At 38.2% G+C, this 13828-nt stretch overlaps 1 protein-coding gene and 1 long non-coding RNA gene across 4 annotated transcripts in view; one reads left to right on the top strand and one right to left on the bottom strand.

Annotated features, from left to right (window-relative positions):
- Positions 1–13828, bottom strand: part of lmo7a (LIM domain 7a) — a 225001-nt gene that overhangs the window by 104535 nt on the left and 106638 nt on the right. For all 3 annotated transcript variants that reach the window (XM_043691398.1, XM_043691399.1, XM_043691397.1), the window contains exon 5: positions 3750–3856. In XM_043691398.1, coding sequence (XP_043547333.1) covers positions 3750–3856 — 107 coding nt within the window. The remainder of the gene's footprint in view (positions 1–3749; positions 3857–13828) is intronic.
- Positions 1404–13828, top strand: part of LOC122550530 — a 41728-nt gene continuing 29303 nt past the window's right edge. Inside the window, exons 1-2 of the long non-coding RNA XR_006311871.1 lie at positions 1404–1551; positions 3085–3131. This is a non-coding gene — a long non-coding RNA (uncharacterized LOC122550530). The remainder of the gene's footprint in view (positions 1552–3084; positions 3132–13828) is intronic.

Raw genomic sequence — 13828 nt, 5'->3', positions numbered from 1 at the left:
GTTAGGTATTGAGAATACCCATAGCACTTGCATCAGCTGCAAAAGAATGAATATATAGTTGTACTCAGTTATACTTTGCCACCTCAAGAGCACATGCTTTGCCATAAATATAACCTGAAGGAGGGGTGAGTTTGGAGAATCTGCAATGGAACAAAATAAACGAGTAAAACAAGGCACAGAATGACTACCTTATGATCTTTGCATGTTGAGTACTTTGCAATCGATAATTGTTTCATATCCAGCACAACTTGCCAGGAGTAAATAAAGGTACTTGATCTTGCACAATCATGATTTTCAGATCAGTTAAATAGGTGGATTAGAAAACATTCCTGCTTTGCATGCCTGGTAGGTAAATCTCAACAACAAAAGGGACACTTCACTAACTCACCCCTATCATTGATTAAGAGCATAAAATATTTAGGTACATTGCTTTTGTGTCCAACTCCATCTCTCTAATCCATTCCAACCCGTGTACCCCTTCGTGTATCTATCCTCTTCAGCCTTACATTACCCAAGTCTAATCTCCTGTAGTCCCACCTGTTACCTCCTCCAGCACTTAAAACACTGCCCATGTCTAACCTCCTCTGGCGTCTGCACCCCTCCATATCTCTAATCTCCTCTACCATCTACATTTCCCCTCATCTGTTCTTTTCCACCTTGTACATCCCTCCCCATCTCTGTAATCTCCTCCAGCCCCTACAACACCATCACTGTAAGCATCTCCAGTCCCTTCACCTCTCCCTGTACCCTCTTCCAGTATCTGCATTTCTCCCTGTCCCTAATCTCGATCAACTCTTTTAGCCCTAGCTATTACTATAACCTGCAGCAGGTGGACTGCAGCGATTCAAGATGGCAACTCACGACCACATCTTCTCAAGGGCAGCTAGGGGCAGGCAATAAATGCTAGCCAGCCAGTGATGCCCAAGTGCCATGAGTGAAATGGTAATGTCCTACTAATAGCAGTAGGATAAATGACCAATAAACCTGCTGATCCTAATATCTTCTCCTCTACTTCAACATTAAAAAAAATATCACACTGAAAGTGCACCTTGGAACTTTTAGAAGTGCAATACAAGTAGCAGTTGGTGGTTGAGGGAAGAATTGTAGACCACAGCGCCAGGATAATTTCCTTTACTTCGAATACTGATAATGATACATGATGCCCCAACATAACATTTTAGGTAAATGCTCAATTTGCTGAAAATAGCATTTGATCCCATGCACGTCTGATCGAATTGAAATGTAAGTTATACTTGTGTAACAGCTGCTTGGTAAAACATCAGTTGAAAGGAGTGCCTCCTATTGATCCAATGCATATATTTGCATGAGAGCAATATTAGTCATGGCAAAGGGTTAATGGCCACATTTTTTCTCACTTTCTATTGCAGATCCAAACAGCTGGGCAAACCTGTTCAGCTGCCTTCACTCGTGGGTGTCAAAAGCAGGTTATGCAACTTGAAAACACCTGCAATGCTCCATGTCCAAAAACAAGATTTCAATCTTTTTATACCCAGGGAAAGATATCACAAGCTATAATCAAAAGTCTTACAGGTGGGAAGCAACAAAGAAAATCATTTTTGCATTCTGGTTTGGATATGAGAATTCTTAAAATTAAAAAGTTTCAGGAAGGGAAAGAAAGCAGTAATTTTTGGTAGGAGCATCTATTTACTGAAGAAAGCATTAGCCTCAGATTGTTATGAAAAACTGTTAAGCTTTTTCTAAAAACAAATAATCAATATGACCTCCCTCTCTGGTTGCTCATTGTGGTAACTTAACTTAAAATGATACTTAAAAGATCAGAGGAGAACCATAGTAAATAGCTGAATAGCAAGGGGAAATAATCCAAGATAATCTCAGCAACCAAACCCAGGAAACTGGACAAAGCCTGAAGGGGAGACTGGTTAGCTTAGGGAACCCTGCACTTAACAAAGTCTAGACCAACTTGACAGTTGTTATGTAAGTGACATCACCACTTGGAGAGATGAATTAATACAGCATAATCATTCCAACAAAAAAATCATTATTCTCAAACTCGGAAAGTAAACAATTTTCTAAAAATTATTTTTTTTTTTAACCTCTTGCTTCCTTTATTGTAAAGGGAAAAGAACAAACTTAAAACAGGGCAAACAAGAAATCCTCCCCATACCTTTCTTCCCCCTTCAATTCATAGTGGGAACAGAATTGTTTATAATTGAAATGCTGTTTAATTAAAGACCATCTAACCTGAGAAAATCTGGCACAGAAATTCAAAAATTCGTCAGAGCTTTTCATTTCATACTCGTCGATGCAAATCTAGTGTGTAACCACGCCCCTGTCAACTTTCCAGATCTATGCAAAGCCTGTATCATTAAAAAGATCTGTTGGGTAATAGCTCTCTCTCATATGCACAGAAAACATATAATCATCTTCAAAATTACTGCTATGCTGTCACTTTAACTAACAGCATAAATTTCACAGATGAACTATATTCTGTACTTTGAAAAATAAAATCCATCATTTGGTAAGCCACTTTGATGACAGAATGAATATTTGAACATAAAAGGAGAAAAGCTCACCCAGCAAATATATGCCATGTTTGCATCTAGTGAAATTCATTCACGAAAAGGTAGGTATTTGAATGAGGATAACTCATCGAACAATATTTACTTGCATTTACATTCAATTCACAGACTTGGGTATGCATTGTTGTGATTCTGGCTTCCACCAGCTCAAGATATCTTCTAATTTATTAAGGAGGAGTAAATTTTCTGTTTAAGGAAAACACCAGCAAGTCTTAGCATAACAGCTAAGTATACCTTGAGGTGCTGTCAGTTGTGTATAATTAGATCCTCAGGAACCAAAACAAAAACACTTCATCACTCCAATAGCATTCCCATGAACTCCTTTGAAAGTAGACAGAGTGACACTGAATGCTTTAGGTTGTCTGTGTAATTTATAGCACAGTGCATAACAGTTAACAGCAATAGAATTAGATAACTAATGCAAGCTCATACTAACTAACTAAGGCAAACAGATAAAGTATTTGTGTAATGTATACATATATATAGATTCTCTGCTGTGACAATGCCTCCCAAATTGTTACAGGTACCACAGAACAAAAACACAATTCAGACACGTTCAGTCAGGACAAGGTAAGAACACTATAAAGTTTATTTGAATTTGGATGTAAAATTGCATTCCCAGGCGTGTTAATTTTCCATGAAAACCTGTAATTTAACAAGCTAAATATCTCATGCTCAAATGAAGACATATTTAAGAAACAAAAAAAAACCTGGCTTATGTCCCAAGATCATAATGGCAGAAAATTTGAACTTCGATTCCTCCCTTCCACTCCCATTTTTCCAATAGATTTAAACAACTTTTAATTCAGATACAATTGTGCCCCAAACTGCAAGCTGGCTTGCAGAATATTTGTGATTAAAGAGGTTTGCAAACACCAGATTATTCCAAATAATTGAGTTTCCATCAGCATACCCACAGTAGATCTTGCGTCCACACAAAACTTTCACTCCTACCATATTCTTACTGACACAAACTTTAACACAAAACTGCTTACACATTCCTCCCAACTACTTTCTTCTCTCCTGTTTCCCACAAAGAAACCATTGTACATATTCTGAACTATAAATGCCAGTGTACACAATCAAAATATATTAATACCAGCACCAGGTCACAAAGAGCTCATAGACGTTACGAACATTCAAAAGTCTCTACCTATCCAAACAACTTAAACATAAAACAACACTTACTTGACAGTGACGCGACTGGATAAATCCTGTAGATCTCCTGGGTGAAACAGCTGGGCTTCTTTTAAACCAAGTTTTTGACAGCCTTTCAAGAAAACATTAATGTTGTCCTGGAAAAAAAGCAAAACAAATTCCTTGCTTAGTTATGTTCTAAACAAGGAAAACTAACTCAGTCTAGAGTTCTTTGCACTGAAGTCCTGTATTAAGATCCAGGCAAGGGAGAAAGAGATATATATCAAACTTCCAATGAATCAGCACTGGCAATCTAATGATGTGGGCTGGCCGTGATACTGACTGGCACTTGTCTATTACCTGTTATAGTATGACTGCACAACATGTGGGCAGCTACTATTACTGACGTCTGTATTACATAAACATTCCACCCTTCTTTTAGTCTCTCATGACACATCGGATTACTGTTGGTATCTATTTTAAAATGTTCTTGTTGCAAACACTCGCCCACCTAGAAACTGCCTGCAGTCTCACAAGAAAGGTGGGACGGAACAAAACACTTCCTCCTATCTGCCACTATGATGGGGCTCTGAAACATACCCGGAATCATGTTTGGTCACAGACGTGATCACTCCTGCACAGAGTGCAGCAGTTCATGTAATATATAGTGTGGTACAAACTATTTAAGCAAGGCGTGGTATAGTACAGCATTCACTGCACCTGTTCACTAGCAATTGTTAAAGAGACATTAAGCAAAAACTAAATTCATTTAAGGTCCTGCAAAAATCTTAATATTTGATGTTAGCAAACATCATGGAAAGACAGATATTTCTCCGTAATTGTGATCCCAGCTGGTATTACTGGACAAGTCAGATCCCTGACCAAAATCTGACAAGACGTTTTTTTTATTTAAGGAGATACCCTTTTACTAAAACATCAGTATGGAATGCTGCAGATTTGGTTTAAACAGTAAACAGAAATTTATTACACAGAAGTAACGACAAAATCAAGCCTCTTACATACAACACAATTTGAACAATTTCATAACAGTAAAAAAAATATACAATCACATCCATTCCAACATCATCGCTTCACAATACTTTAATACAAAAGAGAATTCCCTTCCTTATCAAATCTATAGTTTTGTTTTAACTGTTTCGTTCAATTGCTGGACTTCAGAGTTTTGTAGCCTCTTCTGTGGTTAGTCACACAACTGAGCTTAGACTTTCTCAAACTCATGGAACCCTTTCAGGGTTCTAACCAGATACTTCTGGTCTGGAGCTTTCAAATTGAAATGTTTATAGTTCGGTAACCTATTTCCTATTAGTTCTAAACAATCTCCTTTCTTCAAGAGAAATTGTTTCACACCAGGATCTTTGTGAACTGAAAAACAAAAATTTACCAAGTTATAGATTTTCCCTTAAGCAAACAAAAACCTTCTTGATCCTTGTAAATAAAAATCAAGCTATTGTTCCTCAAATGTTTATGCTGTCCACTCAAACTTTCCTAATGCCAACAAATTGCCACTAGCACCCCAGAGAATCCTTCCCTGTTCATGGATTTAAAAAGAAGTGTTCCATAAACACTGAGAAGCTAATCATTAAACCCCCTCTAGCGCACAGAAAAAAAACTCCCATGTCACTAATTCAAAGTACAAACTCTAAAATAAATTATATTAAAGTGTACATAAATAACACATTTACATACTCAATGTATGTGAGGTTGAAACAAAATAATAGTCTGCCAAGAAAAATCAAATTACAAATACCTTTTCAGTTATTTGCAGGGTTAAAAGGTCAAAAGTTTGCCCTTGCAATTGAAATGAACCTAAAAAGCATTTTGCATTAATACACTAAGTTGCCATACAACTATTTCAATGACCTATGCTCAATTCTTTTTAACTTTTCAGGGTTTTCCTATTTTGAAGGATTTGAAGCAAATTAAGTAAAACATTCAACTGTTTGTTCAATGCTCATCTGGGCATGTCACTGCATGCTTTCATATAGTTTTGTTCATCATTCACCTGAAAGAATACGTCACATCTACTCAAAAACAGCACAACCTTTGTACAATTTCTTTTCCACAAAAGCCAAATGCCAAAGTGGACTAGTCACGTTGAGTTAAATTGGACTTCATTTTTAAAACCTTGATTGACACCACAATTTAGGAATAAAACAGGTCAGTGTTCATTTTTGAGGGTGTAGGAAATCAATAGCAACCATTTGTTTGTTTGATAAACATCGCCATGTGCAAAATACTCCTGCATCCTACAGACATGATAGGATGTTTTCTATTGGCAGATTAATATATACAATACAAAATAGATGCAATTCCTTTACAAAATAAAGTTCCAAGTTACATTTTACTCTTTCCCTACATCAGCACGTGTAAATATGCATAAATGTCTAACAATGTTAAATCACAGAGTCAAATGACACAGTTCTGAAATCTTTTTAGTAACCTGAAAATTTGAATAGATGGGCATGTTCAAAGTCTTGCCCAGCTGGGGAGAATGAAAGAGAGATCACATGTAGAGCAGGCAGAAATTCTGTCAAGAAGGGCAAGAAATAAATTGGTGGAGAAGAGAACCATTGAACAGAAATGAAAAATAAATCAGATTTCAAAGTAAATGTGGATCAAGTTCTTGGCTGTTTGTCATTTAAATGGATTTTTTCAGTTAGTATTAGAATTGTGGGCAACCTTGTACCAGTTTTCCTACCACAAAATGAAGTGCACTCATTATTCATCTGTGTCCACATGGACTATTTAACAGATTCATAAAAATATATTAGCTATATAGTTTCAATTTGTCAACTATTAGATTCCCAAGGCAAGAAACATTTTCAAAAGAATAATCCTCAATGGCTTTTTATCTTCAATAGTGCTATTATCAGAATTCTAGGCCATGAATATCTTCTCTACAGGGTTGTACCTCATGTCACCTTTCACCTCCTGATCTCCACCATCTAAAAAGATTCAAATCAAAAGTATAAGACAATGCTCGCTATATGCCTGAATGGTGAAGCTGCAGAATGCAAGCAGCTTACAGAATACATGACTGTACTTGATCAGTGCTGCTGCCAATGAATTCAATATTAACCCCCTCCACTTCACACAATCATACCAACTGACAAAGACAACTTCACTTGGACCTCCACCAAGAAGGACAACAGTAGCAATGTAGTGGGGGTTATTATCAGCTCCAAATCATAGTTACCTTGACTGAGCCATGTCATCATCCAACCTTATCACTCCATCTATACCCTAGACTTCCCCAATCAATGACAAGGTGGTTGTAAGGCTTACAACTTTCAAGCAGGAGGTTCACCACTTTCAAAAGTCATCTAAGGATGGTCAAAAATGTAGCCATAATGTCACAAACATGCAGAAAAGAAATTTTATAAATACAGGAACAATTAAACATGAAGAATCAGTACTTACTTCAGCACTTTAAGTATTCTTAAAGTAAAGTATGGAAATAAAGAATTGCACTTCTAAAACACTTCTGGTCACCAAACGCGTTACTTCATACTGCTGTGTTAAACTGGACTTACAATATGACCGCCCATTCACAAAACTATGCCTTTCTGAAGTTTCATAATAACCCCCTCACTGTTGACTAACATGCTTTGTTTCTTTTGTAAATTTTGTAATTATGCCCAATTTACTCAATTACTTCAGCTTCTAGAGAACAGCACCGGATATTTCCAATTTAGAAAAATAACACTGCTTCTCTCTCCTTTGACTTTATGCCAATTTCATACCAACACAGTACAGTCCCAGCTACTTTCATCCTATGTTTTAATTTTGTAGACAAGCCTATCATGTGGTATTGCATTGGACACTTTTTGAAAAGTCATATGCACACACACACACCCTCAACTACATTACCCTGATCAAACCTCTTCATTCCTTCCTCAAAAATGACCTCAATCAAATAGTCAAATATAATTTGCCTTCAACAAATCCATGCAGGCTTTCATTCATTGGAGACATATGTTTCTAAAATAGAAGTGTTGTTCCAGATTGATATTTCTAAAATCATCCACACCACTCACTTTAATCATTCTATTACTACTTTTTCTCTGACATTGGTAGCTTCGGCTGCTCCAATGAAGGTAGATGTAAAGCGCTCATTTGATATAAAAATACATGTGCTGGATTTAATCAGAAGTCAAATTTCTGATGGCGCATCTCTAACTTTGTTCTAGTTCCAATGAAAAGTCACAGAGCTGAAACAAACTTTGTTTCTCTCTCCACAGATGCTGTCTGGCCACTTGTATTGGCCAACATTTTTTGTTTTTATTTCAGTTTTGCAGCATCTGGAAAATGTTTGCCTTCCCACTCTTCCTTTGCTGCCTTAAAGTCTTCTGTTCCCACAAGGCGACCCTTGGTGAATCCTTCCTGCTGTTCACTATCTGCTTTTGCTCATATGCCCAAAAAGAAGAACCTGTGTGTTTCTTTAAGTGACCCACTAATTTTATACTCTTTAATCCTCTAGTTTTATACACTTTCAGTTCTTTAGTGTACTTTGTACTCAGCTTGGTTCTTTCTAAAACTATGAACGTTTATTATAAAGACTCTTAACTTTTCCATTTTAATGTCTCGTCATTCAGAGTGTTTTGGCTCTGCATTCCCTTCCTTTCTCCCATCCCACCATTCCCCACACCTACACCCCCACCCCCTGTAACTGTCTCTACTTTGCGCCAAAGTGTTTAGATTTGTAAAGGTTCACTTTCCATTGTTCATTTATTGCTGATTTTTGATTCCAATTTACCCGTTTTAGTTCATTTTCCAACTCACTTCACATTAGCCTGCCTCCTGTTCAGAATTTTCACATTGGAGGTTTCCTTGTCTTTTTCCATATTGACCCTAAACCTAACATTGTGATCAAATCAGAATTTAGAAGTCCTCATTATTACTACTGTAAAATTCTTACATCCTTTTGGCTTCCTCATACATTTGCTCCTGAGTCCTACTAATAGCTCTCTCAGGGCATTCACAGCTGTTGGGAAGACTTGGGTTAGGCCAGACTGCGAAATTGAGAAACTCAGTTTTTCCACATGATTTAAGATGAGGTACTTGTGCAAGGTACCAAAGAGACATCTGGCAGCTGTGCACCCACACACCACTGGCCAGGAATCAACTCTTGTCGGGAGAGAAGCAGAGACAAGCCCAAAAATAAGTGTTTTTACTTGTTTTGCATAGTTATGAAAAAGCAGAATGTACAATGAATTGACAAGCCCACAAAAATATTCCAGTTGTCTGACAGACACTCCATTCACAAATGCAGTTTCTGTTATCCCACTATTCTTTCTCTTGACTGCAATACTGAAGAGCTATTTTGAGATGGTGTTTTTAAAGTTAATGGTAGAATCAGGTGTTCCCGTTTCATATATAATTGTGCCTCAGTCATATATGCGGAGTTATGTTTAGTTGTTTAGAGACGATTGCTTTTAAGCAACACGCATAAACAAGAAAGCTAAGCTAATCCTTTATAAAACACAACATCAGCACCAACTGGGTAGTACAGTCAATTCTGGACATCGTACTTAATGATAGATGTCAAGTGTTCAGCAAGGGTCATTTACGACAATGGTAAAATAACTCTTCACTTATATGTTGCAGTTGCATTTCTAAAAACAGAAATTTAAATAATAGGATAGACAAGTTAGATTTTCCCACAGTCACCAATGGAAATGCTTTGGTTAGATCCTTCACCACCTCTCATCAGAATATCAAAACCTAAACCTTAAGTGAAATAGTGTGCATCATGAAATCCCTATAGTTGTAAATTAAATTACTTTTAAAACATTAATGAAACACGCCAATGCCTTCTATTTGCCTCCTGTCACTCACCTCCCCAACTCACTATCTTCCTACCCTGAAAACTCACTGAACAAGGGCTTGAGAGAGGGGTGTGATCAGAAAGGTAGTGATTAGTGGAGGAGGCCATTCCAAAATTACTTCAGGCCATGCTACACTGACTAGCTCAAAGTGCCTCTAAAATGAAAATAGTATACCAATTCTGATACATTGGTGATATCAAAATGGAATGAATTAAAACAGGGCTGAGTGTACAAAGACTTAAAGACATCCATTGCATGAAAACATTGGAGAAACTGGAGTTGCTCTCCTCAAACCAGAGAAGGTCAAGGGTAGATTCGATGGAGATGTTCCAAATTAGGAACAATCCAAGGAAATGTTTGCAGTTACAGAGGAGTCAGCAAACAGTGCACGGACCTAAAAGGAAAAGAAAAATAAAAGCAAGCAACAGGTTATTGAGGGAATTCAATAAATAATTGTATAGGAGAAATACATTTGGGCAACGATAGGAGTGTGGGACTGAATGACCAGAGCCAATCTGATGCAACAGGCATTCTGCTCTGCACCTTCTAAAACTCAAGAATTAGGTTGAGCCCAATTACAATCAGCACTGTTATGGAGACTAAGCCAGGCACCTTGCTCATCTGTGTCGTCACTAACTGGATATATTTTCTAAACCAAATAATATTGTGATCAATCTGAGAAAAAAAAAGGGAGATCGACACCTGGGTTCATGGGGTTCTTCTATAAAGAGGAGATCCAGAAGATTGAGACATAAAATACTAAGATACTTGACAAGGGAGATGCAAGGCAGCTGTTTCTTCTGGCTAGACAGATAAAAATTTGGGATAAGCATTAAGTCACTTAAAAGGTGAGGAGGAGGAGAAATGCATTCAGAGTTACAAAAATCTCTCCCACAGAGGGCGGTGGATATACAAGATCGAGATAGAGTTTGAACACTAAGGGATTCAACAGATTGGGTCGGAAAATGGATTTGGAGTACGTGGTCAGCCATAAATATAATGGACGGCTGAGCAGGATTAAGGCTATGACGTACACTTACTAATGTTCTTATTGAAACAAGGCTCTTCCAAACTTCTGGAATTGTGGTAGTGAAGAAGAATATTGTAAATTTGCATTCGAAAACAAATATCTCAACACTACATGCTTATGTAATAGAGAGCAAAAATTAGTCACGTTTTAATAAGAGATGAAAAGTGAAAGTCTGTTGTGCCTACTAAATATGGTGGATTTCCTAGTCTTCCATTATTTTGATATTGCAGGCACTTAACGTTTGCACACCACAGGGTACAATCACATGCTCCAATGTTTCATTGTACTGTACTTTTGTTCACTCAGTTAAAATGTCATGTCATTTATGGGGGAAATTGTTAACTAGTGTAAATAGTCCTTAAAATACTTTGAGCTGAAGCCAACTCAAAATCAGTAAGTGCTGGCATAAAGGCACATTAACAAGCATCATTCCATAATTTTATTACACACTGGTAAGGTGTTACAATACACTTTCTTCAATTGGAATCCTATTCTTAATGTTTCCAATGGCAGTAGGGTCAGTTTCTTCTTTAGTCTTAGCACCCTTTCTTGATTCTGAACATCTCTTCTGAAATTTCCTGTTAACCATCACTTATCAGTCCATTTAACTGAAAATAGTTCACCTCTGGTACCCAGCAAGTCATTTCTCTGCCCTGTGACATCCTTCTAAGACAGTGATGCCCAGGCCAAAACAACACCTTGTAAAAGGTTTACATTATGTCTTGCTTTTGCACTCTCTTATAATGGGCAAGAATTATAAAAGCAGTCAAGCAGAAATTTTTTTTTCCCATCTCTCTGTAAATGTTGCCTGGTCTGTTTCTGCTGCCTGAATATTTCAGGCACCTTATTTTTGTTTTGTTTGGTGAACATAAAGACTTTGATACATGCTACTGGTGGAATCTTATCAGGCTCCAAGTGATATGTGCTATTGGAGAGTTGAGTGAGTTGTTCACCAAGACTTTTCTTGACATTAAAAAATTGATGTTTGATGCTGCTATTCACACACTTGGGACCGTTTAGAAAGTGCTGTCCAATTGCACAATCATATCTAACAGTAGAAGTCTTGAATAACTTGGGAATTTGGGGAGCCTATTGTTCACTGTTGTTTTGTGCATGACAATGCCTTAGCCAGAGTGGACCTTCCAACTAATCAACACATTTTCCTTTACATAATAAATTGCTGTGATAGTTTGAAAATTTGTCATGTTTGTATTTGTCCTTGTGAGTGCACGATGAAAGGTTTAAGCAATAGGTGTCCCTTCAAAGCAGTTGTCAAGATTATGGCTCTTCCCACACTGTTTACACAAGCCTAATGTGGTAGTTTAAATGCCATAACTATGGTAAATGAATCCACCCTACTTGAAGAGGTGGATTAACCAATGAATGAGAAAACAGTACTTGGGCGAGGAAGGATGGGATGGTGAGTTAGCATAAAGAGACTGTTAAAATGAGAAAAACAAATATCAGGAGTTTTAAAAGACTTTTTCAAGCTGCCACACAATCCTGGATTAGATGTCACTCAGTTAAGTCATACTTCAGTGACGCCCTGATATTTATCTAAGAAACAGAGTATTCACAAACACACTTGAGGTCACCACCTTTAGTTAAACTTCTGAGGTCATCATCTTTGGGATTGGATATGGCCTTAACAGCCTGTTCAGTTACACGACAGCATTCCAGACTGGTGAGAAGGCATGTGGAGAAACAAAGGTGCAATTATAATCCAGCAACCTTTCCTTTCTGCAACTCTTAATCTCTGCAAACAACTTGTTTTAACACTGACCAGACATACAAGAGAGCGTTACTGTTTTGTGAACAGATTGCTAATTGCATCCAAGTGAACTTTTTTTTGCTTGAGCTGCAAGTCAAATGAGCAACCAAAAGAAAACCTTCGTGGCCAAGAACAATTGAACAGCATTTCACAAATGGAGTGAGTTTTTTTTCCTTGTATTACAAAACACCAACATCAGAGTGGCCAATCAGGCACGGCTTTACTGATCCTTAAAAATTAGACCATACAGAGTAAGTATCTTTAAATCAACACATTTAACAATTATGAGCAGACATGTTGATAACTGAAAATTTCTTTCAAAATTTAAACAAGCACTCATTTGTTCACTGTAAATGATTAGATTAGATTACATTACAGTGTGGAAACAGGCCCTTCGGCCCAACATGTCCACATCGACCCGCCGAAGTGCAACCCACCCATACCCCTACATTTACCCTTTACCTAACACTACAGGCAATTTAGCATGGCCAATTCACCTGACCTGCACATCTTTGGACTGTGGGAGGAACCGGAGCACCCGGAGAACATGCAAACTCCACACAGTCAGTCACCTGAGGCGGGTATTGAACCCAGGTCTCTGGCGCTGTGAGGCAACAGTGCTAACCACTGACACCGTGCCGCCCACTAATGATATACAGCGGTCAGTTCCTTCATAAATTTTTATAGGCTAATATTATAAAGCTGTTAAAAGGATGTCTATTAACATCAAAAAACAAGCCAACACCTACTTCAAATGCCCACAAAGTATAGACAGCACCACAATGTGATGAATATAACTGGAGAGGCCACAGCAGAATTGCATTTTAGAAACTGGCTCCAAACTTGATTCTAGTTGAATGGAATTTGTGGTCAAAACTCCAATAACGTGTATTCAGATACCATCTTTAATCAACAAAGACATTTCACAAGGAATCTAAACAAATTATGATTGCAAGCCACAGAAATATTACATTCGGAACACCACCCACGCACTCCACCTCCTCCATGATTTTCGCTTCCCCGGTCCCCAACGCCTTATCTTCACCATGAACATCCAATCCCTGGACACCTCCATCCCCCATCACGAAGGACTTAAAGCTCTCCGCTTCTTCCGTTCCCGCCGTACCAACCAGTACCCTTCTACTGACACCCTCCTTCGACTGACTGAACTGGTCCTCACCCTGAACAACTTCTCTTTCCAATCCTCCCATACTACACTATAATCTACGATAAACTTACCGACTCCCACAGCTACCTAGACTACACCACCTCCCACCCTGCCCCCTGTAAAACCGCCATCCCATATTCCCAATTCTTTCGTCTCCGCCGCATCTGCTCCCAGGAGGACCAGTTCCAAAACCGTACAACCCAGATGGCCTCCTTCTTCAAGGACCGCAATTTCCCGCCAGACGTAGTCGACAATGCCCTCCACCGCATCTCTTCCACTTCCCGCTCCTCCGCCCTTGAGCCCCGCCCCTCC

This window comes from Chiloscyllium plagiosum, chromosome 6, assembly GCF_004010195.1.
Source record: "Chiloscyllium plagiosum isolate BGI_BamShark_2017 chromosome 6, ASM401019v2, whole genome shotgun sequence".
Classification (NCBI taxonomy): Eukaryota; Metazoa; Chordata; class Chondrichthyes; order Orectolobiformes; family Hemiscylliidae; genus Chiloscyllium; species Chiloscyllium plagiosum.
Note: the sequence above shows the minus strand (reverse complement) of the source record. Positions and strands in the feature narration are given on the sequence as shown.